A 26,753-nucleotide genomic window follows, 5' to 3' on the forward strand; every position below is an offset into this window, starting at 1 on the left:
AAAAAGTTAACTACAATCCCAAACAATGAAAGGTAAATGTTGCAGACAGAAAAGAGCCCTATTTCCTAAGTAGCCAAGGAAAAAGTTAACTCTGACTGGGTTGCAAGGGACCCAGAAGTCTCCTAGTGTAGCCTCCTTCTCTTACATTTGGGAAAACAGAGGCAAGGGGAATTATAATAATAATTTAACATAAGTACCTAACTTAACCTGGGACAGAACCCAGGTCCTCTGAAAAGACACTCTTATATTGTTTTGTGACATGTTATAAAATGAAGCAGAGTAAAGAGATAAAGGAGAAGGCGGGAGAAAGTAGGAAAAAAGTGATACCATCTAGCCAGCTTTGTTGGAAATAAAGATCTGGGAAAATTTTTAGAGGGTTCTGAATAGACCTGACCAATGGCCCCTGAAAATTTGAGAATAGGAAAGTAACATCAAAAGAGCATTAGGAACATTAATCTGGGATAATGGGGGAAGAAGGAGATTTAGAGGCAAAGCTCCTAGTTCAATTGTTTAAGGCTGGAGGCTGACTCCAGCCCAAGGAAGACTGAGCTGGTACTTGGCACCAGAGCTCCCCACTCAGGAAAAAAGTCACCTGGATAAAGGTGGAACCTCTCTTCACGTAGAGTCACCACAGTGGGGGAAGTGACAAGTTTTTGTTTCTTTACTTGCAATCTAGGCTCTGACCCTCTTCCTCATACTCTCCTTTAACAGAAGTGTTTTCATACCTTTGCATGCACAGCCCAGGGGTCTACCAGAGCCCAGAACTCCAGACTTCCACTTCTACCTGCAATTCGGTAGTCTGTAGCTTACAGCTGGAAACAGCAAGTCTAACACACTATTTCCCCAGAAGCAAGCCCAAATGAAAGATGGGATGGAGTAAAACACTGGAAGGTAGAATACCACTTTAAGTTCTTGAAACAGAATCCTTAAAACAGTGTCAGATGATTTGAAAAATCCCAACTCTTACAAAAATCCCTTTATTTCCCTCAATGTACTCACTCAAGGTAGTAACAACAGAGGCAGAACTAACAGATAAAGAGTACTCTGTCTATGAGGTCCTTTCTGGGCTTGGTGTGACAGAATCATATCTGACTACATTCATGCTGCCAGAGTCCCACATGTGCCAGTATTACTACAAAGACCAGCATGATGAGTAACCTTATTCTAAGTGATGATTAGAAACACTAAATGTCATTATGGACTTCAAAATTTAAGGAAAAGGCTGGGTGCGGTGGTGCACGCTTATAATCCCAGTGGCTCAGGAGGCTGAGACATGAAGATTGCAAATTCAAAGCCAGCCTCAGCAATGGTGCTTAGCAACTCAGGGATACCCTGTCTCTATAAATAAAATACAAAAAATAGGACTGTGGATGTGGCTCAGTGGTTGCGTAACCCTGAGTTCAATCCCTGGTATCCAAATAAATAAATAAATAAGGAAAAGAACAGAATACGGACCAAGCACATATTATTTTGGGAAGGAACAGAAAGAAAAGATGTTAAAATGAATTAGATGCAATTAGGGTGAGTATGGAGAAGATTAGAAGGCAGAGTTGACTGGTTACAGGTTTAAAAAAATACATATTTTAGCACCTCACAGAACCATGCCTGACCATTGGCAACAATAGTAGCAATCTGGAGATCATATGGTAAAGTTGATGCAAATGTGTTTTCTGGATGCCAGGAATCCAATTATTTGTAATTTTAAACATCTGAGGTTTGAATAAAATAAATATAATATTTTATTTACAATATGAATTTCAGGTACTGTGCTATATAACACATAGAGCACAAGATAAGTAAAAACAAGATGAATACAGATCAAAGCTAACAAGAATGCCAGTAGTTTACCAGTACACTTTGGGAATTGTTCTGTCTGGTTTGTTTTTTATCTGCAGCATGTGTTCCTTTTATAATTTTCAAAAAACATAAGTCAATTAAAAAAAAAGAAGTGGGAAAACAGACACACCAAGCACTGGTTTGAGTCAATTGCTTTAGAAGATGACCTTGTTTGACTCTAAGTTCCCTGACAAACAATGCAAAAAAGGAAGTTGTATGACTGCAATTTCCCAACACAAAGTGCTACCTGAGTCCATTTGGGTTTTGTTTGATGAATTTATGAATGATGAATGAGCAAGGAATATTGAACAACAGGATGGAAAATGCTTTTTTAAGCTATGACTCTGTTAAAAACCTAAAAATATAATGTCTGAGTTTGAAATTCTGAACTATAATATCATTTTCAGTTGAGAATATAAATGGTGAATTAATAGTTTTCAGAGCTGGAGATGTGGCTCAGTGGTAAAGTGCTTGCTGAGCAAGTGTGAGGCCCGGAGTTCAATCCCCACCACTGTCAAAAAAAAAAAAAAAAAAAGTTTTCTATCAATCAGAACAGCAAATAGGAAAAGAACTACAGAACATGGAGCCTCAGATGCAACTTTGTTCAACTTCCTATCTAATAAAGGAAATTCCTTAGATATTCTCAGTTTCTTTCCAGCTCTAACATTCAATGACTCTGGGTCTTTCCTAGGTCTTCTTTACTGGGCTAAACATTCCCAATTCCTTCAACAATTTATTTCTTTCTTTGTCATGATTTTGACCTATTTTCCAAACCCATGATGTGGATTTTCTCTAAATCCACTGTCGCTCATACTGCTGAAATTCTATTGTACTAAGAGCTACAAAACTTTCCCACAAATGATGAAAACCAAGCCCAAATATACACACAGCCCATTTAGAGATACATGGTGGGCAACTCTCAAACCAGGACTCTCAAATCTCAAGACAATCTCATGAGGTCTAAGTCAAAGTCCTGTGTATTTTTTTAAAAAGCTAATTTTCAGCTGTGTTTAGAAAATACCACTCTTGGGGCTGGGATTGTAGCTCAGCAGTAGAGTGCTCGCCTAGCATGTGCGAGACCCTGGATTCGATCCTCACCACCACATAAAAATAAATAAATAAAATAAAGATATTGTGTCCAGTTACAATATCTTTATTTTATTTATTTAATTAGAAAATACCACTCTTCCTTTATTTAAATATTTATTTACTAGGGCTCCTTTCTGCAATACACTGTGTTGGATATATAGGAGACAGAAAAGCAGAGTCAGCCCCTGGACTGTGGAGCTGAGTATTTTTGTAGACAGAGGCACAAAAGGGCAAACCAAAGGCTAAAAAGCCTTCTTTGGGAAGGAAACAAGGAAGTTCACTTTTTTGAATTGGGCCTTAACAAGGTTCAGGATTTCCAAAGGTAGAGAGGGGAGAGATACTTCCAGCTAAAAAAGAACAGAGTAGGCAAAGGTCTGGAGGCAAGAAGCACAGGGTTCATTGGGTTGTCCACAGCTTGCTGGGACACAAAGAATGGTAGGGTAGGGCCAGACTGTGGCCCACCTGGATTGTCTAGCTAAAGAGTTTGACATTGATATAGTAGGCCTGCATGAACATAGCCTCAACTTTTCACTATTATCAGGCTAAACTTTCATGTGGAAAATGAACTCAGTAAAAAAGAAAAGGCCAGAGTATTAAAATCAAATAATCTCACATGACATATACATCATGTAAACAGAAAAAGTATGTAAATTAGACCTTAATAAATTTTTCAAAATCTGTCAACCATCTTCTTAAGTTCTTTAAGAAGCATGCTAAACTGTGGCTGTCTATCAGTGACAGTCTGTCAAGAACAGCCTAGAATCCTAATAAAGTGGCAGGCTTTAGCATCTTTTTACAAATACCTCATGTTAGGTAGGCCTGATGAGAAGAGGAAGAAACCTTTTTCTCCACTCTGTTCATTCTCCCTCTATATCCTCAGGGCAAGTTATAAAAATATCAAAGTAGATACTGTCCCTTTAAAGCCTTGCTGAACCACTGCCCCAGAACCAAAATCCTACAAATGCAAGGCACAGATGGCACAGACATGGACCATTTCAACCTATGGTTCAAAAAGAGAGTGAGAAAGAAAAAAAACCTGTTTGTCTCCACACACCTAAAGAAACGCCATAATTAACCAATCTGCCACCTTGGTCTCACCCTGTATGTATGTACACATCAGCTTATCTGACAAGGTGTGTTGGGAGACTTGAAACCTAAGAAACTCCTATTCTTTGTGGGTCTAGATAAAAAGAATTTCATGGAGGCCTCTGAGTTGAGGACTGGTGAGGTCAGTGGGAAACACTGTGCCATGAAAAGAAGCAACTTCCAGAAATATTATCACTCCTCCCACCTCCCACCCCCACCTACAGCCTCAGTGCCCCATGTAGCTTCTCAGACTTCTCAGCCTTGAACATGCTCCTTTTCAGTTATGGCATGCACTTCTAAGAAGCCAGGGAGAGCCAGACTCTGGGTATTCCCAAAACTTTTCAAACATTAAAGCCAGGCCAATCAATCAATCAATCAATCAATGAGCAGGGTAAAAAGTAGGGTCAAGAGCAAACAAGAAGTGTCAGTGGCAACAAAGAAACCTTCCAGAGCCATCTCATCAAGAGAAGCAAGGATGGATGCAACTCCCTAATTGAGTCCTGAGTCCCCAAGTTCCTGAGTCCCGGGGCTGGTCTTCAAAACTCCAGTTTTCAAAGCCACTGCCTCTCCCTCTGAGGGAAAGGGCATCCCGAAAGGTCTTAAAAGATATGTCGTTTAAGAGGTGACCTTTTAAATATCCCTTAACAGAGACATGTGCCCGCCCACAGGGATAATGCACATGTTCTCAGGGACTTTGCCAATCTTCCTTTCAGCTGGGCCCTCTCTGCCGGATAGGAAAGCAAGAATATAATCAGCTCTAAATAAACAGATTATGAAGAAAAGTCTTTATAGTTCAGATCCTAAATTGTGAGGTTGGGTCTGAAAGACTCAGAGAAATCATAAGCACCTGGCACAGTCACTGTGGTGTTCTAGTGAACAGGAATGCAACAGAAATGGGAACTAACAAGGGAACTGGTTAGACAGGTTTCTTGATGCAAAGCAAACAAGAACATTTTAGCACTAACAGCCTCAAAGGCAAGGGGCTTCTTCCGCTGAGCTCACCTAGCACTGTGCCCACCTCCTTACCTGTGGCTCTGGCCATCGGTCTAGCCTAGGATGCCCTTTTGGTCCTCTTGTCCCCTCAGCAATTCCTCTGAGGCCCAGCCCAAGTCCCTCCCTGCTTTGTGACCTATTCCACTCTAAATTTCCTTCTTCTAAATTCATACCATACCTTTGGCAGCAACCTTATATTTCTTTATAATATCTATTTATTGCAGTTTAATTCTTATATGGTTTTTTTTGAGCTTTAATATTATATTGCCAAAGTAGAAAACCTTTAACAACAGAGACCTTATGTTCCTTGTGAGGTTCTGAATGCTTTTGAATGGTGGATAAGAGCCAGGGTATTCCACAGAACACGGTTCCCATTAATATCCCTCAGAGTGCCCCTCCTACTGTGCTTTTCTCCCACAGCGGCAAGGATCTAAGACATCTTCCTTCCTTCCTTCCTTCCTTCCTTCCTTCTCTTCTTTTCTTTTGAATATACATGATTTTGTTTGCCAACCATACACCATTTTCTTCCTTTGGATAAAGAGCACATATTATTTGAAGAATAATCAGCCAATCCCTTGCCCGGTTGCTGAAATGCATGCATAGAAAATCAAAAAGCAGTGATCACTCATCAGGTTTTGGCCTTGTTGAGAAAGTTAAAATTTCTAGCAGCATCCAAAGAGCAGCCTAAAATCCCAAACCCAAGTGCTCAGGCCTCCCTGGTGCATTTTATAGAAGGGTATGTAGAGAGAAGGTAAGAGCACTTTATCTCAAAAGTTTCAGGCCTCAGAGGGTAACTATGTAGTTGGAGAAGACTAATCTACCCACAATGTGTGACAATTTAGGGCTCACACCACCTGCAGATGATGGGATGAGCTAAGTGATTTCAAGTATAGGCTCAGGACTGGTGTTTGGGAACAGGCAATTCTAGAAGCCACTGATGCAGAAAACTGCATATTCTCTTTTTTCAGTGCTGAGCATAGAACCCAGACATCATGCATGTTAGGCAAGTACTCTACGACAAGCAACATCTCCAGCCCTATTGTTGTTACTTTAAAAATACTTAGGCTGGTTATGTAGCTCAGTGGTAGAAGGCTTGCCTACCACACACCAGATCCTGTATTCCATTCCCAGCAATGCCAAAAAATAAAAATCATATTATCATCACTCCTAAATTCTGTCAGATAGTGAAGTCTGCCAATGTTGCCTCACTGGCATCTTAATCCACACTGAAGCTCATTAATGAATAAGCCCAAATCAGGCTCTGCCAAGCACAACTCTGGACAAAGCAATGTTGGCTAGTGACAGGAAAGAGCACTCTCCAGCCTTCCTTGATGACCAAGCTTATAGTTCTGACATCATTTCTCAAATCAAGACTACAGATGCCCCAAGATGATTTTCTTCCTAGAGTTGGAATAAGAATGGCCAGGACTCCCAAGCTGCCTGAATTCTGTCCTGGGGCTGCAATGAATGTAGCCAGCCTGGCCTGAACAGACTTTCAAGAGTTATTTCTACAACTATACTATCAAGTTTATTTTCAACCTTGAGAAGACAGGTCTTTCATTCACTCATTCATTCCTTCATCCAAAAGATAAAATCAAAGTCATCCCTGGCACCCTAGCCTCCCAGCATTCTTGTTCTGCCTTCACTTGCCAATGGCTTGAGTGAAGCATCTAGTCACCCCAACCCTGAGCCAGAGGCTCACTCAATACAGGTGATTTCTGCAGACTCTTCCAGGGGACAAATTCATCAACAGAACAAAATTCCTATTGGGCAGATAGAGGGGCTCCACTCATCATGCTCATTCATTTAAGAAACTAAGCTGGGTGTGGTGGCACATGCCTATAATCCAGTGGCTCAGGAGGCTGAGACGGGAGAATTGCGAGTTCAAAGCCAGCCTCAGCAATCACAAGGCACTAAGAAACTCAGTTAGACCCTGTCTCTAATAAAAAATACAAAATAGGGCTGGGGATATGGCTCAGTGGTCGAGTACCCCTGAGTGCAATCCCCAATATCCACCCCCCCCCAAAAAAAAGAAGAAACTGTTCTAGCATGATGAAGGGTGTGGAAGGCCTTTCTCATTAAGTCCCTGGTGACTTCAAAGCCAAGTAACATTTCCCAAATACTGTTATCTTTCCTTCTTCCTCCTGCTCCAAAACTCCCATTGCCCCTACGGTTAGTACAGCTGCAGCTCCCTAGGGCTTCACCTGCTACAGCCTCAGTGCAGCTGTAAGAGGGTGTTATTTACTTCAAAATAGCTTTGCAAACCCCATGCACACCAGAGGGAGATACTCAGGGGAAGGGAAGAGAGGAGAAACATGTCAGAAGGGGAAAAAACAGCAAGAGAATTAAAGAACCCAAACTGGAAAAGGTGCCTTCATTTTACCCATGGGCTGCTTGACCTCTTCTTGGTGGACAGAAGGAACCACATGGCTGCTTCCTCAATTCCACCCATGCTACCATGCCCAAATTCTTAGACCTGTGCTTTACTGCTTTCCACACGGTAGGAACTAAAAAGTGCAATGTTTAGTTAACATAGAAATAAATGTGTATTGTGGTACACAAGCAGTCATTCCCAAGCATTCTGATTGCTTGTTAAAACATACATTTCTCCAGGCATGGTGTTACATGCCTATAATCTCAGCTACTTGCAAAACTGAGGCAGAAGGATCACAAGTTCAAGGCCAGCCTGGGCAACTTATTAGCAAGATCCTCTCTCAAAATAAAAAGGACTGAGGATGTAGTTCAGTGGAATAGTGCTCCTGGGTTCAATCCCCAGTACAAAAAAAAAAAAAAAAACCCAACCCTGGTGAATCCAACTCACCAGAAGAGGAGCCTAGGAATATGTATTTTTACTAGCATTCCATAGTCGATTCCTATCAGCAAGCTGGGGAAAGGCTGAAAGAAGCACACTTTAATAGAGCAACGAGGTTCAAATTCCAGTTTGGGAACTTCTCTCAGTTTTCTCATCTGTAAAACAGGAATTATGTCTACTCTGTAGCACTATTAAAAATATTTAAAAATCATTTAAAGAGAATAACAAAGATCATGGCATATAATAGGTCTTTGTTCCTAGATGTTTATTCATCTTTAATCTAAAGACACTGGGGAACTACTGAAATCTTCTGAGCACATCAGGACCAGAATGTTGCTATAGCTTTAAACCCTCTGCAATACCAGGCAAATGGTCACCCAGCCTCTTCTGTAACTCCTCCAGTGACAAAAGATCAAATTTACTCTCTCCAGAAGCAGTCCATTCCATTTCAGACAGTTTTCATCATGAGCTCCTTCTTCCTTATGTTGAGCTGAAATGTGCCTTGGGTGACAGGACAAATCTAATACCTTTTCCACATGATAGGGTGAGGCAATTAACTTAAGGAAGATGAGGAGGAAAGGAGGAGGAGGGAGGGAGGGGAGTCCATTTTGAACATGCAGTTTGTCTGAGGAACTAGAAGGGCAGCTTTATTTACACACATGTCCAGCAAATTGTTGATATTCAGGTTTGAAGTTCAGTAAAGAGGTCAGGACTGTCACTTACACAACAACAGGATTTGAAGATGTGAAAATAAATGACATTTACCATTTCAAGGGCAGAGCTAATAATGAAAGGTATTGAGGATTGGTCAGCAAGGTAGGCAGAGAACCTTTAAAGAAGAAAGCAGGAAATTCATAAAAAAACATGGTGAAGAAGTCAAATCCAGGTCAGTCATTGAATTTAAAATCCAAGATGTCATTGCTGATTCCTGACATAGAGTCCAGCATCTGCTCCTCTGGAGCCTTTCAAGGCTGCTTCGAACTACCACACTACCATGCTGAAAAGCTGGTGCTCACTTCCTATTGGGCTACCAAAGAGAGGTGACGGGGAGAAGTAGCAACAGTAAGCACAGACAGTTTTACTACTTCCCAGCCTGGATGTTAAAGACAGTTTTTTTTTTTCCCCAAATAAGGCTCCTGTGTTCATATCTTTTGGGGAAAACACTGTCCCTCCTGGACATTAATCACAGTAAAGAGTCAAGTTTTCCTGTTTAAGTCTGCATTTACCCAACTCACTGAAGCACTGATATCTCATACAATACCTATTAACTTATTAACATCTTAAGGTACTAGTGTTTCCTGGCACAGAATTTGGTAAATGCAGTGAGCAAAAGAAGAGAAACAATAGTTTAAGGAACTTATCTTTCCTTTAAGAATGGAAGAAGTTAGTTGGGTGCCTGTAATCCCAGCAACTCAAGAGGCTGAGGCAGAAGGATTGCAAGTTTAAAGCCAGCCTCAGCAACTTAGCAAGGCTCTGAGAAACTTAGCAAGACACTGTCTCAAAATTTAAAGCAGGTGGAGGACTGAGATGTGGCTCAGTGGTAAAGCATCCATGGGTTAAATACCCAGTACCAAAAACAAAAATAAAAGAATGGGGCCCGGAGCAGTGGCTCAGTGATAGAGCGCTTGCCTAGCATGTGTGAGGCACTAGGTTTGATTCTCAGCACCACATATAAATAAAATAAAGGTCCTTTGACAACTAAACAATATTTTTTTAAAATTTTGCTTTAGAAAAATAAAAAATGGAAGAAGTTTTCACAATAGCTAAATTATGGAATCAACCCAGATGCCCATTGATACACAAATGGATTAATAAATTGTGATACACACACACACACACACACATGCACACACAAATAGAGTTCTAGTCAGATACTAAAAAATGAAATCCTGGCATTTACTAGTAAATGAATGGAAATAGAGAATATTATGATAAGTGAAATAAGCCAAACTCAGAAACTCAAAGGTCAAATATTTTCTCTTATATGCAGTAACAAGAGTAAAATAAAGGGGAAGAAAGGATAGGATAGCATAAAGAACCAATCAAATGTAAATTAATAGATGAGTGAAAGCAAGACTAGTAGAGTAGGGGAAGAAGAATAGGAGAGGGGGAAGATGGGAGGAAAATTGAGGGATCATGAATTGAAATAGATTTTCATGCATGTATGAGTTTATCAGGATTAACTCAACTATTATGTATAACTATCAAGCTCCAATTAAAAAAAAAGAATGGAAGAAGTTTAAATATGTTCACATGTATAAGAAAAGAAACCAAGTGTAGAGTGAAAGGCCAAAAACAGGAATGGAAGAGATGAGCGCACCAGGTTCCCATACAAGGGTTAGCCAGCTCACTGCTTTAGCCATAAAGCATTATTTGCCCTAATTAAGTCCAGTGATCACAAACAGTTCCTATTGTAAACCATATCTACTTCCCTTTGAGGATACAGATGTTATCTAGACAAGGTTAAGGGCAGATTATACAAATGGATTCTCTAGAAACAGAGTCATGGTCTCTACTCTCCTCCCCAGAGTTAGGCTGAATATATCCCTTGCCTGGGCCAGAGAAGGGTACTCCAGATTGAGAACCAATGCCCAACTCCCCCTGCCCAGGCAGGGAGAGCTCTAGCCCAGGATAGGCGGAGAGGGGAAATCTAAAAATAAAGCTCTCTGAAGAAACTGTCTTGCCTAAAGAGCAGCTTCCCACGCACACTGGAGTGCCACATCTGCGGGGGCTGGAAGCACGGGAACAGAACAATCCTGACCAAGTCACACAAGTATTACCCATTTTGAGGGGTGACAGCACATTTCTGGCTTCCCTCATCAGTGGTCCAGTGTCTAAGCTGCAGACCCGGGGTAAGGGCTTTGGTGAGAGCAGATAGGCCTTTCTTTGCCAGAAGGGAGACTGGAAACATGGCTGGTGCGTAGTCCAGCCTCTCTCTACCCTTCTCCTCCCCTCACAGTGGGAGATGAGTGCAGCAAATGCTCTCCTCACACAAGGAGTGGAGTTAAGGGTTCACTTTAGAAAAGACCTCAAAGGGTTCTAGTGGGCTTTGGGCTCAGAGAGGGGCTCCCTCAGCTCTGCTCCTGCAATAGGGTCAGGGACTACCAACTGGGGAAAAAGAAAAGAAAGCACTGTGAGAACTGCAATTAGCATTGACATTGGTTAGCTATCCTCATCTCACACCCCAAGGACAGAGCAATTGTCATGTTGCCAGGCAACTGGCAAATGTAGCCTCCCCGCCCCCAGTAGATATCAGAGGCCACCAGAAAAGTTCAACCAGAGTTTAAGACAACCCCACACCTAAGCATTCAGCAGATATCTAAAGTAGTTCTGGTAATCCCACCACCTCCTAAGGCTGTGCCCTTGGAGAGATACAATGAACTTGCAATCATTCTGCTGGAGTTTTGCCAGGAAGTCAGGGCAGGAAGAAGGAAACTAGCCCTAATTCTGCAAGGAGTCCACAGTGTTCCCTGATCAGTCCAACAACCAGGGAAGTTTGTACCTTGATCTGACACAGTAGTATACTGCACCTTAAGGGTCAGAAGCTCAACCTTTGACAATATCGCCAAGTGGCTTACAGTTCAATGTTATATATCTGATCCCTCCCCACCCTCCTTCCTAGGGAACACACTCCATTCTGTCCCATGATTCACAGACACAGCAAATCAGTGCAGTGGGTGGAGAGGGGGGATGGAAGCACAATATAATACGCAGAATGCAACAACCTGTCAATTCTTTGGTCTCAAAAGAAATCCTGTACCAGAACACTGTGATAGTTGATATGCTCAGATACAAATCCTGATGTCTATTATGCATATGTGGAAGGGGATGGGGGCCAAGTTTTCCCCTCAGAGCACAGATTGCAAGCAAAGTACTTTGAAAATTTGAGTGCTATTTGAATGCTGACTAGCAACAATCACCCAACAGTCTTTTACAATTAGAGCAAACTGAAATTTTCCTATACTGAGTCATTCATGAGCAAAAAGGAAGAAGCCAGCTCACAAAAGGGAGGAGATACTGACCATAAAATACATAACCTGAGCATACAGTATGAAGTGTTATTTTAGTACTGGGAGTACACACTCCCTACCCCACTAGTTAAACAAGAAGGGTTGGGCTGGCGCAGAGCTGCTCCCATCCAGCACCAGGCCTGGTGCTCAGAAAGGCAACTTACCTGACATACAAGGACCTCTTCTCACTTGTTCGGAGGGACCCTGACCCAGAACTCATGCTGCTGTTCATCATTTGTTCTCGCAAGTCATGTATCTTCGATTCAAAGCGACTGTACTCTGTCAGGGAGACAAGGGGAAAGACAGGAAAAGAATGAACCCAAGGAGCTCTCCTGAGCTGGTGTGCCTGTGGCCAAAAAACCAGAAGGACACCTGGCTTCAAAACAACCAGAGCCAGCTCAAATCTTTGCTTTGATAATCAAATGTAGACAGACATAGTTTCTCTACCCACAAGTCTAATTGACTGAGAAAGCACCTAGAAAAGGAGTAGTATTAGGGCATGTCAAATGGAAACAGCTTTCATCTGCCTCAAAATCTCACTGATCCTTAAAAATAAAACAACTGGAAAGAGGTTCCAGTGCAGCCTTTATAAATCTTTAGAGCAGACACTAAGGCCCAAGGAGAGCAGATGGGCAAGGAGACTTTCCCAAAAAGCCAATGCAGAGAACAGATGGCCCTGAGATGCAGGGGGGGGGGGGGGGGCGCTGGAAAGGACCAAGGCCATTATATCATTGTTAGGAGAGGACAATTTTTTCTGGGATGACTTTGTTTGGCGGGGTAGTAGAACCCAGTACAAACAGGCTAAAAACAAACAAACCTTAAAATCACATAAGGAGAATTAAAGCTAAAGCTCCCCTGAGATACTTTCCTCTTAACAAGTCTCATTGGCTTCTGTAATATATTAAAATATAAATTCTCCCAAATCTACAAGTCTGTTGACACCTCTCACCCTTAAAATCATCTAATCACTTAGGCGCTTCGTCCATGCCCAGCCTTGTAGCCCACTGAGACTATTTCAACTGCCAGGAAATGTTGCTACAGGTTTATGACCAATTTAAGAAAATTGACATAGCAAAATTAACTCTAGTCATACAATTATTATAAAAGGCTTTTTATAGGGTTGCTTTGCTGTGACATTCTCCCAGTACATTTAAAATATGATATTCACACTTACCACACATACACAATTACACAACATTTTTCAGGTCTATAATTGCTGCATAAAATGGGGTATATCTAAGGCACAGGCTGTGGAAATGGCAGATGACAGGCATACTTCTCCATGACAAGCTGACTTTAAAGGAAGTCAAAATTTATACCAGGGGTCGAAGGTTGGGCAACTGCTTTAAAACACACACACACACACACACACACACACACACACACACTTTTAGGGGAAAAAAATTCCACAAAAGCATTTTCATGCACCATAGAGGGCTGGCAAGAAGCATCCCCACCTAGTCTGTGTGACTCTGCAGGGAGAGAACAAAACACCTGCTCCAACACCTGCCACTCCCCCTAGCCTCCCTAGGCAAAGCATCCTGACCTTCAGCTGGGTGAAAAGGGAAATGCTAAAAAGCCTAAACAGGATCAGTGGAGTCTGAAGTCATGCAAATAGCCTCTTCTCAAAAAAGTTTCTTTTTGTTCACCATGATATCAACGAAGCCAACTGGTTAAATTCATGTGATCTTTCATTCATCACGTACTGGTATTATGGTGATTTGTCCTCATTAACTACTCCTGTCCCTGAAATCCTGGAGGAAGCAGTTGAGTCACTGACTCACCCATTAAGTGTTGGGGAGAAACAAGAGACAACAGCTGGACAATGTCCCTGTTCTAAGGGTTACACGGCAACACATCAATATCAATGAGGTGTCTCAAAGTAAAGGGAGAGGATGGTGGCCAATCTGTCACAGAAGCCCTGGATGCCCAAGACACAGCAACAGAACAGTGCACCTCTAGAGATGTCTGGGCACTGGCATTAACCCTGGGCTTGGCCCTCTAACCCTGGCTGGGGGATCATGTCTCACTCCTTCCTTTCTGGCCTTCTTTCAAACTCACTCACTAAGGAGAGAACCGTGTGAAGCAGAGACTTCTTTCTGACCAGGCAGTCCTTTCTTAGGGAAGATGAGTAAAAGAACTATGCATAGAACCCAGAACAAAAGAAAACACCCAACTGTCAGGCATGGCATCACAAGCCTGTAATCCCAGCAACTGAGGCAGGAGGATCACAAATTCAAGGACAGCCTTGGGAATTTAACAAGATTGTCTCCAAAAAAAAAAAAAAAAAAAAAGAAGAAGAAGAAGAAGGGCTGGGGGTGTTGGACCATGGTAGAGCCACCCCTGGGTTCCAAACCCATGACCTTAAAAAAACCACTAACAATCTATCCATAAGCCATGTTTCCCCTCTTAAAACTTGTTTATATATTACCTTCTTTGGAAATGACTTGCCTGCTGAACTCCACAGCAGGTCATGGCAGTTGCTTAGTAACTACACTTCTTTAAAAATCCTTCAAAAAACAACCACCAAACCACCATTTCCTCAAAGTTCCTAATACAAGGTTGATAATTCTGGGCCAAAGGGCCCACTTAAAATAGACTACAAAAGGAGAACAAAGCTACTGCTTTAAGGAATTCACTCTGTTTTTACACATGCTACAAAGATCTGAAGTTTAATAAACTGTATTTTATTCATTATTTTTGCATTCCAATGAACCCCTTAGAAAGTTCCAACTTCTGATCAATCTCTGGCATCTATTTGTAGAGTTATCTAATGTCCAATAGGCACAGAGTAGCCTGTGACTAAGTGATAGTTGGGTAAATGAGGAGCAGTTCAGAAAACTGTCCAAATCCACTTTTCTATTCTGAACTAATAAACCTAATAGTTTATAAAAACTTAAGGCTGCCAGCTTTGAAAGGTAGTTAAGAAATACTCCCATTTACTTTTGTTCCTGAGGTTAACTGCTAGGAGCAACTGAGATTTACATTTGTTAAACACCCCTTTGAGATGTTAATAACCCACAATGGGCATCTGGTTAACAGAATGCCCATACAACAAAGGAAAAATTTGTTCTAACAACAACAACAACAAAAAAAAAAAAAAAACATGGAGGTGTCATAAGACAGTAACTCATATTTACAGTATACCAGTTTCCCAGGACAAAAGCTTCACCTAAAAAATCATTTGAAAACCAAGACTTCACAACTTGTGGAGGGAGGTTCTTCCTTCCCCTCCACTAGCATAGCTATCACTGAAGGGCATCTATTAGGTGGAAGTCACTGTGTAGGAAGCCCACCTGACCAGCCTCTAACCTAGAGAGAACCCTTTAAATAGGCTGCTTTAAAGAAGCAAGGATTATTCATTTTTTTTCCCATTCAGAGGAACCAAACCATTTGTGACCCACAAAGATATCCACAATGAGTCATCCTCTCCTGCCTAATTACTTTTTAACAGCTACTAATCACAGAAAGAGAAAGGAGGTGGAGGGAACACAACCAGAAGTCAGAATCAAAAGAGAGTTTTTAAAAGATCAAGATTTCTTCTGGGTGCAGCAGCACACACCTGTAACCCCAGCAACTTGGGAGCCTGAGGCAGAAGGACCACAAGTTTAAAGCCAGCCTCAGCAACTAAGCAAAACTCTGTCTCAAAATTTTTAAAAAAGGAGGCTGGGGATGTGGCTCAGTGATTAAGTGCCTCCTGTGTTCAATCCCAGGAACCAAATAAATAAAAACTTAAAAAGATCAAAATTCAGGCTGGGATTGTGGCTCAGTGGCAGAGCACTTGCCTAGCATGTGTGAGGCACTGGGTTCGATTCTCAGCACCACATATAAATAAATAAAATAAAGGCCTGTTGACAGCTAAAAAAAAAAAAAAAAAGATCAAAATTTTAGACCCCACTCCTGACACACTGAATCAGGATCTAATGAGCAGGGCCCAGGAATCTGCATTAAATGAGTATTGATGTGATTCTAATATGCAAGAAAGTTTGAAACTGCTGGTGTTAACTTACAATATTGAGTTTAATTGTGCTAGTTCAGAGAAACAAGGAAAGAATCCTGCAGACTGCCTCCAAAGGAAGGAAGGACAAGAGGGTTGGAAAGACCTCAAAAGCAGAATTTGGCAACAAAATTGCAAATCCCGTGGGAAAGCAAAGTGCTAAAGAGCCCACTGTCTAATGCGTCTGCAAAGAAAGGTGATGAGTTTACATTTCTTTTCAATTATAAAACTAACATACAATTTAAGTGTGTGTGTGTGTGTGTGTGTTGTTGAGGATGGAACCCAGAGCCTCCGGCATGCTAGGCAAGCATTCCACCACAGAGCTATATCCCCAATTCCTGACTTTAAAAAAAAAAAGAACTAACTTTTTTCCTAGACATTTCCGTATCATTTCCCCATCCTACTACTCAGAAGTATCTACTATTAGTATTTTTAGTATGTATCCTTCTAGGCTAATTTCCATGCATATATTGTTTATATACATACATTCACAACTCACATATAGATTCACACACATTTTTCTCATATGTCATGGAACCCAATCCATAGCAGTGCATAGAGACAGACAGACCTCAATCTTATTGGCTGCATTACATTCCATATAATGGGTAGATTAATTTATTCAATCATATCATGATTGATGTATATATAAATTGTTTACAATTTTTAGTACTACAATCAACGCTGCACTGGAGCATTGTTAGAGCATTGTGTGAGCATGTCTATAGCATAAATTTGTACAAGTAAAACTTCAAAGACAAACTACGTGCACACAAAAATTCTGGATGCCAGGCTTGGTGTCCACCTGTAATCTCAGCTACTAGGGAGGCTAAGGCAGGAGGATTGCAAATTTGAAGCTAGTCTTGCTAACTTAGCAAGACCCTACCTCAAAAAAAGTTTTTAAAATGGGCTGGGGATATAGCCCAGTGGCAGAGTACCTGCCTAGCATGTATGAGGCCCTGGGTTTAACCTCCAGCACTGCCAAAAAATGGGAGGCTAGAGTATGGTTCAGTGGTAGAGCATTATCCCAACACACACACACACACACACACACACACACAAGGCCCTGGATTCAATTCCCTGCCCTCACTCCATAAAAAAAAAAAAAAAGTTAAAATTTACTACCAAATGAACCCGCAACATTCTAAAGTCATTCTGAGACTTTTCGGGACTGCAAGTAAGGATAAACTGCTATTTTAACACTTCCAGGAGATTTTTGGTCTCTGAAGAAGTGGCAACAGAATTTACCTTTGAGGGTAGAATTTACCTTTGTTAGGGGAAACACTTTAATAAGCCTTTTTATTATGCAAATGTAAGGCCAAGATTTTATTCTAGAATGGACAAAGGGGAGCTAAAATGTTCTCTCTGCACAATAATGGAGAAGACTGTCCTTATGTTAAGTGGAGTTGCCAATGGTCCCAGGTTAAGCCTCAGCCCGCAGGTCTCCTTCCTCTCCATTTTCCAGGTACTTGATTCTTTTTTTTTTTTTTTTAATTGTTGATAGATCTTTTATTTATTTATTTATTTATTTATTTATATGTGGTGCTGAGAATCAAACCCAGTGCCTCACACGTGCCAGGCAAGTGTGCTACTGCTGAGCCCCAGCCCCAGCCCCCTTGATTCTTAACTCATAGTTTCAGCTACCCACTATGACTACCTACCTCTAAAAATAACAACTTTGCATCTCCTCTACATGAAAACCAAATTTTTCTTCCTTATGCCCACATTCCCCATTACTACAAGTGACACCCTCTCTTTCCCCTGTGCACAACCAGTATGTTTCCTTGAGTTTTGCTGTTTCTTCTTCCTAATTGCTTCTTCAACCCATCTTTGTCATTACTTACTGTTGATTTTTCCTATTTTGTTTATTTCTCTTAAGAGACAGCACCTCGTTATGTTACCCAGGCCAGTCTCCAACTCCTGGGGGCTCAAGCCATTCTCCCATGAATAGCTGGGACTACAGGTACACATCCCATCAAACATCCTGACAACTTTATCTCTGCCCCCACTATTCTTTGCCTTGATTTAGGTCACGTTATGGCATTTTCCCCCCTCTGGACCATTGCTATATTGCTTTAACTGTTCTAGTGCCCCTAGTTTCCAAACTTCAAAGCAGCTTAGCTTATTTGAACAAGCTTCCTAAAACTGCCAAGCCTCACACCACGTCCAGATATCTATATAAAAACTCAACAGCAATTAAAGAATTTCACTGTAATATTTCAACTAAACTTTCAAGGACTGCTATAACCATTCTCCAATATTTTTGTCTATCTATTTATCCCATCACACAGGTCCTCTTTTGCACTAGTCTGCATAGAACCCTTGAACACAATATGCTCCCATCTGTTATTCCCTGCTCCTGGAATTTTCTCCACTGACTAACACGAAACATTCTTCATGTCCTTCAACATCTTTCTTTCTTCATCCTAGAAATTTTATCCATTCACTTACTTAGTCAATTATTTACTGAGTGTCTACTGTTTGTCGGGCTCTGTGCTATCTTCTGGGAATACAATGGTAATAAAACCTTTCTCTACTAATTGCAATTACAAACTATTTAATCGCAATTGTGATAACTGCTATGAAGAAAACACTGAAAACCTAATAGGTTGACCTAACCTAATGTGTGAGGGAGCAGAGTTCACGAAGATTTCCCTGAGGAAGTGACCTTTAAGCTAAGTCCAGAGGAAAGGACTGTGTTGTTGAAGAAAGCATCCCAAACAGAAGAAACTTATGTGAGGGTACAAAATGTATGAAAAACAGTTAGGCAGGGGCAGATCATGCAAGGCCTTATGGAATATGGTAAGAATATTTGCCTTTATCCTAAGGGTACTGGGAAGAAGACATTAAAAATTTTTAAGGGACTGGGGTTGTAGCTTAGTGGTAGAGCATTTGTGTAGCACACATGAGGCACTGGGTTCAATCCCCAGCACCACATAAAAAATACTAAATAAAGGTATTGTGTCCATCTACAATTAAAAAATAAAATGTTTAAGGAAAGGAACAATGTGATCAAGGTGTGTGTGTGTGTGTGTGTGTGTGTGTGTGTGAGACATTGGCTCTTGTGGGGGGGGGGGAGTAAATACGTGGTATCACATGTAGAATTTAAGTTTCCTGACAAAAGAGGACACTTCAATTTTTGTATATTCCCCAAGGTATCTGATATATATAGCCCCTGCTTTTACAACAATCAAACTAGATAACTCTCCAGCCTCTGCTCAAACACATCCAATAATGGGAAGCTCTCTAATTCTTTAGTATTATAGAATACTATTCAAGATTGCTGGGTGCAGTGGCACACATCTCTAGTCCCAGCAATTTGGGAGGTTGGTGCAGGTAGATCCCAAGTTGGAAACAGGCCTCTGTAACTTAGTGTGATACTCAGCAACTTAGTGAGATCTTGTCTTAAAACAAAAAATAAAAAGGACTAGGGATGTAGTAGTTTAGTGGTAAAGTGCCATTGGGTTCAATCCCCAGTTAAAAAAAAGAAAAAATACTATTCAAGAAAAAATTCTTGGGTTGATGGCCATGTCTTCTGCCAGCTGATCCTAATTTGGGTGTTTAAAATAGCATAAAACATGATGGGCTCTCAACAGCATGAAGGAATAGTTTAAAGAAGGTTGAAGAAGTGGAAAAGCCTATAGTCAGCTCTCAGACAACTGGATGAAACTGAGTAGAAGGTGGAATGAGAAAAGGAGATAGGGAGCAAAGACAGGTTGGGAACTGGATTATATGAGCTTGAGATAGGGCTTTCATTACTAGGCTAAGGGAAAAAACTGTTAAGTGTTTAAATAGGAAAGTGATACAATTAAAAATAATTATTTTGGGAGTATAATATAGATGAGAGGACAGAAGAAGAGGTGACAGAGACCAGGAAGCAATTCTATTAGTTCAGACAACAATTTCAAAGTATGGGGCAAAGAGAATAGAAAGAAAGGATAACAATCAAGAAACATGTTGGAGCTAGAAGAGATAAAATTTGGCATCTGATTGGACATAGCATGAGATAGGATCAAAGGCAAATTCTGAGTGTTTTCCTGGTCTCCCAGGAAAGGTAGGATAACATCAGCCATAATGAAGAAGGGCCACTATGTCCTCAAAAATAGCCATCTCTTGTTCAGGTTAAATGTTGTTACTTTCTTAACAATTTTTCATTGAATATGGTTTCCAGACCTTTCACTCCCTTGTCCTTTTAAAATCTAATGCCCAGAATTTATGATGATGTCATTTCCTTTACTAAGCTACAAGCTCCTTGATGTGGTTTTTGTTTCCTTCTCAAAGTTTAGTGTGGTGAACTGCACCCTTGTTGAGTAGATCATCTTTTATTTAATGTGATAACTCTGTACAAAATCTGAGAGGGCAAATGTGGACTATGTAATTCTTAAATTCTGGCACCTCAGAAGCAAATATGAGAAAAAAAGACTACACACTTTCTCCTTCTACCCACCAAAACATTCTACAAAACCACATACCACTTCTGCAAAGCACAGATGAATTCAGAGGTTTCAAGATACAGTTAACAGCCAAATAATGCACCAAAGGGTACTGAAACTACAATGTCCAACAATACAAACTGAACATATAATCAAGCCTGCGAATCCATCTCCCAAGAATCTGCTTTTAAAAATAAGCCACACATGTTGGCACATGCCTATAATCCCAGTGACTCAAGGAGGCTGATGCAGGAGAATCACAAATTCAAGGCCAGACTGGGCAGTTTAATGGTTTCATTAAAGTAAAATAAAATGAAAGTCTGGGGACGAAGCTAGTGGTAGAGAGCACTTGCCTATTACGTGCAAGGCCCTAGGTTTCCATACCCAGCACTGCAAAAAGAGGGAAAAATAAGAATAAAAAATGACAATTGTCATTATTTTGGAAAAGCTGAAAGATGCTCAGTTTCTCAACCTATACTTCTATAGGCTTCTCAACCTATACTATAAGTTTATTTCATCCTATTAAAGACAGGAAAATATACAGACAAGAAACAAATGGCAGCAACAGAGGGCATTTATTCTGCATACAGTGTAGAATACTAATGATTTGAACGAAGATATAAAAAGGAAAAGCTACAAAATAGAAAAAAAGCCGTGCCTATCAAATTTGGAAATGACAAGATGCTGGGAAGACAACTGGATGACAGACTTCAGACACACAGACTATGACAGGAACAATCAGAAAATACAAACAAAAATAAAGTAAAATAGAAAACTATAACTCCCTGACCTTGAAGCCCCACACAAATACTGAGTAGGAAAGACATGGCTGAATAATAGCTTGTGTTTTGGTTGGCTATACACTCAAAATAAATCAACAGTTCCCCAAAAAGCTCATCCATTCTTATGGAAGTGCAGACGTTCAGATCTCAAACTCACACAGCCCTCATTTGCCACTGCTGAGCTGCCCTGAGGCCTAACGGAATCATCAGTTGTGAAAAATTACAGAACCCTGGTGGAAATAAAGTTACAACCTCAGAAGAGAGTCACAGATTTTCATGAGTATGGATTGTTTTAGATTGCTGTAGTTGCCTTTACAGTATAAACCCTCAGGATGTGTCTGAATTATAAGAGTCTGTCCCAACATTATGGCTCATGTCTTTCAACAAAATGGATGGAGGTGAAAGTAAAATAAGTCCATCAGGATACCTGTTAGTATGGAGTAGTAAGAATTGCCAAATAGCACATTTCTAGGAATGACAATCTTCTGTTTTTATAGAAGGCTATTACTTGAATTAGTTTCTAATTATGGATCCGCTATTTATAAATCTGATACTTCTAAAACTAGGAAAAATTTAAAGTCCCTTCTAATTATGACAACTATGATTTTATAACAAAGTCATTGAAATCCAAAAGGAATCAAACCTAGGACTCTTCAATTTAACTTGCTTATTATAATCTAGGAGAGGGAAATCTTCATATCTTCAAATAATCCTTAACTCTTTGGGCCAAAAAAAATACCAAATCAATAAGCATAAGATACAAAAAAATTCCCAAGGCTAGATGAGAGGGCAGAAAAGTGGTAAATGGCCTTAATATAGGCAAATATTGTGAGAGAATAATAATTTCAGCTCTACTTTTAGAACAATGGCTCAGAACTATAACTAACCATGAAAAGAAGCCTGGGGTGTCATTGTTCTGGTTCTGGTCCCTGCACTGTCACAATGTGCTTCCTCATTCGTATACACCCTTAGCCATGTTTCTGAAGTATATTAGGAATAAAACAGAAAACAAGACATGCTACATCAGCACACCATAAGAAATTCTTGTTTACTTCTACTGACTGGTTGTTTCTGTCTCCGAAGAGCTTAGTGAGGATGCAGGAAGAACTAGCTATTGGGCAAAAGTGCCATACTATATAAAGATTTCATTACATTAAGCGACCTGATCTGAAATGAGTGGAATGAAAAATGCCTTGATCTCACACAGAGCTAAGAAAAAGCATTCACAGGGCCTTCTAATCGGTCCTTCTCTCTTCATTTCACCCAGCAGATCAGGGTAAAAGCTTCAAATAGGGCCTTTTCTCTCCTTCAAAGGAATTTCATGTGGCATATTCAAATGAAAGATTGACAAAGCTTTTGTCTCCTTTAATGCATAAGCCAAAGTATACGTAAAGACCACCGCAAGGTAAAACACCTCATCCAGGCAACATGAGCACGAAGGCAAAATTACACCTTTTCCCTACTCCCAAAGTGGTAAATATGCTAGTTTAGAACAATCTTGTTCACTTAACAGCAATACTCCAACACAGTGACCAAAATATACACATCTTGTGATAAAGCTTACCAATTTGAGCTAATGTAACCATTTTCTGTTTTGACAGGTCACTAAAGAGTCTAGATTCAAATGTTCTTCACAGTAGTCACTCCCACAGGATCACAAACTCTGACAATCTTTATTAAAGTATCAATTGAATCTCCTTTAGGTCAAGTTTCTGTAGAAGGAACCCAGAAAAAGGAACCTAGAGAAAGACTCCTCTTGTTTATAGTTGTCAAAACATGTGGTCATTTTTTAGTAATGGACAATCTCCCAGAGTAAAATATTACAGAACAGAATAAGAAACTCCAAATCCAAATTGTGCATGTGTCTAAAAGGAAATGATGGATTATTTAATAAAATGTACTTAATAAATTCATTAACATTTGGAGCAGAAATTAAGTTAATTAAGTGAATACTCTACCTTACATTACAAATAAATCCCAGGCAGGTTAAGGTTTTAAATATAAAACAAAACATTAACTAGAATAAAACATAGGTGATTATTTATTTGCTTTCCAGCAGGGAAGGCTCTGCTAAACCTATGAACATGAGCAGAGGCAAAACACAAAAACACTGAGAGATCTGACTACATAAAAACAGAAGATATCTTTATATCAAGATAAAATAAAGCAAAAGAGAGTTCTTGCCTAGTATGCACAAGGCCCTGGGTTCAATGTCCAGCACTGAAAAAAAATAAATAAATAAAAGCCAAAAAAAGAAAAAAAGCAAACTTCAAAGTGGTAAGTCTTTATATCTGACAAAGAATTAGTATTCAAACTGTACTGAAGTTTCTATATATCAATAAGAATGAATGAACACAACCCAATAGGGAAATAGAAAAAGGATATGAACAGGAAATACACCAAAACAAACAAAAAAACAATAAACATACACACACATATACAAATGTTCGATTCTATTATTAACAAAAGAAATTAAAAATAAAAATTTAAATTAAATGACAACATTTACCTATCAAATTAGCAGAGGTTGTCTTTAAAAATATTCCAGGTTAGTGAGGATATTAAAAGAAACATCCTTACACTGCCAGTTGAGGTGGAGGTCAAATTGGCAAAAATACATCAAAAGCCTTAAACATGCTCTTTTTTTGGTCCTGGGGAGTGAAACATTTTACCACTGAGTGGACATCCCAAGCCCCGTTTTAAAAATACTTATTTTGAGACAGGTCTCCTTAAATTGCTAAGACTGGCCTGAAACTTGCCATCCTCTGGCCTCAGTCTCCCGTGTAACTGGGATTTAGGACACATGCCACCATATCTGACTATGTTCATACATTTTGACCCAATAATGCCATTTAAAGGAATTGATCCTGAAGAAATAATCATAGATTCATAATAACCTTGTACATGGATATACATCTAAATGTTTTGTACAGGCTCAAAACATTGGAAAAAAACTAAAAGTCCATATCGACCAATAAGGTACTGGTTACTCAAATTATGGCACATACATAATATTATTTTGCTGATAATCTTTTTTATATGATGGAATATTATTTAAGTACTAAAAACCATTTTTTCAAAGAATATATAATGGCCTAGGAAATATTCATGATATAAGTTAATGAAGAAATATAAAATTACTTCAATACAAAAATCACATTCTTAAAAAGAATTTGGGGGGAAATACGCAAATGTAACACCCACATGCAACTGGTTATCTCTGGAGGTACTTCTATAGATGCTGAAATGTGTTTACTTTATATTTTTCTGTATTTTCTAACTTTCTACATATCCAAATTTGAGACTTTTATATGCAGGAAAATAAATATAAGAGGGGTGAGGGAGGCAGATTAATGGGTCTAAGGACAAAGTGAGGACATACTTGCACTAGAAGCTTCCCTGCAAGTGTGGCTCATTAATTGGTTTCCATACTGCTCATTCAACCAATTACAGACAAATTCATAGAAATATATTTTCACTATGATCACCTGAATAGTTTAGACAAAAGTAGACCAAAGAATGCCTTGCTGAGTGTAGCTATATCACATCTACCATTATTTCCCTGATCAATAGGCCTATGACCTTGTCTATTGAGAAAATTTATTTTGGTCAGGCTGACTTGTTTGACCTTGGTGAACCAGTACTGGGGTTCCTAGAGTTCACCACTCCTTTTTCTGAGTATTTATAAAACATTCTTAATAATCTTCTCTGGAATTTAACCCCAGATTTGAAATTCCAAGTTCCTAAGTACGTATTTATATAAAATCTTAATTTTCTTCCTTCTTTTGGTCTAAAAAAATTTTTTTATCACTTAACTTCATATCAAATAGAAAAACTTAAAAGTCTCTAGGGTTATTCTTTTTAAAAATATATAAATTCAGTAAAAAGTAAACAAAAGTTCACTTCAAGAGGACAAAAGCCTTATCATAGGATACAAGGGAAGACGAACCCTTACTAAAGCAATATTATTAGTTCAAGACTGTAATTAAATAATAGGCAAAGTACAAACAGTAACTTGTAAACTGAATTCACAACTCACTTCCACTTATCTGACACAGAATTTGAGTTACAAAAACATTAGAAATCAAGATATGAATGGTGGGCTGGGGATGTGGCTCAAGCGGTAGTGCACTCGCCTGGCATGCGTGCAGCCCGGGTTCGATCCTCAGCACCACATACAAACAAAGATGTTGTGTCCGCCAAATACTAAAATAAATAAATAAATATTAAAATTCTCTCTCTCTCTCCCTCTCTCTTAAAAAAAGATATGAATGGTGTGAATATACTTTATATACAACCAGAGATATGAAAAATTATGCTCTATATGTGTAATATGAATTGTAATGCATTCTGCTGTCGTATATAACAAATTAGAATTTTAAAAAGAAGAAAAAAATTAGAGATCATTTTGCATAGTCCCCACAATTTATATATCAGAAAATTGGGTCCATAAAATCATTCAGGACCTTAAAGATAAATTCAGAACTAGAAGCCAGAGCTAGAAGCCATACACACAAAATGGGTATAAAAACAGTATTTTTTTTACTTTCAGTGACAACAGTAAGGTCGAATTATTCTACTTCTCTATTTAAAACAGTAAGGTCAAATTACTTCTACTTCTCTATTTAAAACAACAACACAATTACTCTGTTGTATAATATAAGACTACAGCTTTAAACAAAACAATGTCAATATCAGGGTAAAGATTTCAACAAGGAACACATTAAATTAAAGGGAAATTCTAAAAAGCTATAATTACATAAAAAATAATTAATTCTCATTACTATATATTATTCTGCTTCATCAGAAAGAAATGATGTTTTACAGACACTAAAGATCCTAGGATTTTGACTCAAATTATCTAGCAAGGACAAGAAAGCACCTGTCTAGGGAGGTTCATCTAACTACCATGTCCTTGGGCTATATGGAACACTGAAAAGCAAAATACAAACACACATATCCAGCTCCAGGGGACAAAACTTGTAAACTTAGAAGAAAAAAATGTTAAGCTTTTTTCAACACAGGAAGAGCCTAAAAGTTTATATACCCTTTGGAAAAAGTCTGGCAGTTTCTCAAAAATATTAAGTTACCTTGTGACCCAGCAATTTTATCCCTAGGTATAAATCCAAAAGAATTGAAGACACGTTCACATAAATATTCACATATGAACATTCATAGCAACAGTATTCACAGTAATTGAAAGGTAAAAATAGCCCAAATATCCATCAACAAAAAATGGATAAATTGTGGTATAACCACAGAATGGAATATTATTCATCCATTAAAAGGACTGAAGTACAGATACATGCTACAACATGGGTGAACCTTGAGAACACTGCACTAAGTAAAAGAAGCCAGACACAAAAGGTCACATATTGTATGATTTCATTTATATGAACTGGAAAACAGGGACAACTTTATGGAAACAGAAGTTTCCTAGGTCTGGGGGGAGGGGAGAAGTTGGTGTAAAATGGGGAGTGACTGGTAATGGGGAAAAGGCTTCCTTTTGGAATGATGAAAATTTCTAAAGTTGGTGGGGGGAGTATCTCATGAAAATCAAAGTGAGATCCACAGAATAGAGGAAAGGGACCAGAAGATAGGGGGAGGCTGAGAAAGGAAAAAGTATTGGGGAGGAATATTAGCCAAATTATATTGTTATATTGTGTGTATGCAATAATAATGCCACCATTATGTACAACTATAAAAATGTGGAGA

The 26,753-nt window shown here is 39.3% G+C and overlaps 1 protein-coding gene across 6 annotated transcripts in view; it reads right to left on the reverse strand.

Annotated features, from left to right (window-relative positions):
• Positions 1-26,753, reverse strand: part of Dlg3 (discs large MAGUK scaffold protein 3) — a 54,169-nt gene that overhangs the window by 11,650 nt on the left and 15,766 nt on the right. For all 6 annotated transcript variants that reach the window (XM_046467056.2, XM_058586297.1, XM_058586296.1 and 3 more), the window contains one exon: positions 11,991-12,105. In XM_046467056.2, the coding sequence (XP_046323012.1) occupies positions 11,991-12,105 (115 nt within the window). The remainder of the gene's footprint in view (positions 1-11,990; positions 12,106-26,753) is intronic.

Source organism: Marmota monax, unplaced genomic scaffold, assembly GCF_021218885.2.
Source record: "Marmota monax isolate L192 unplaced genomic scaffold, Marmota_monax_Labrador192_F-V1.1 WCK01_AAM20220418_F8-fsc00284, whole genome shotgun sequence".
NCBI lineage: Eukaryota > Metazoa > Chordata > Mammalia > Rodentia > Sciuridae > Marmota > Marmota monax.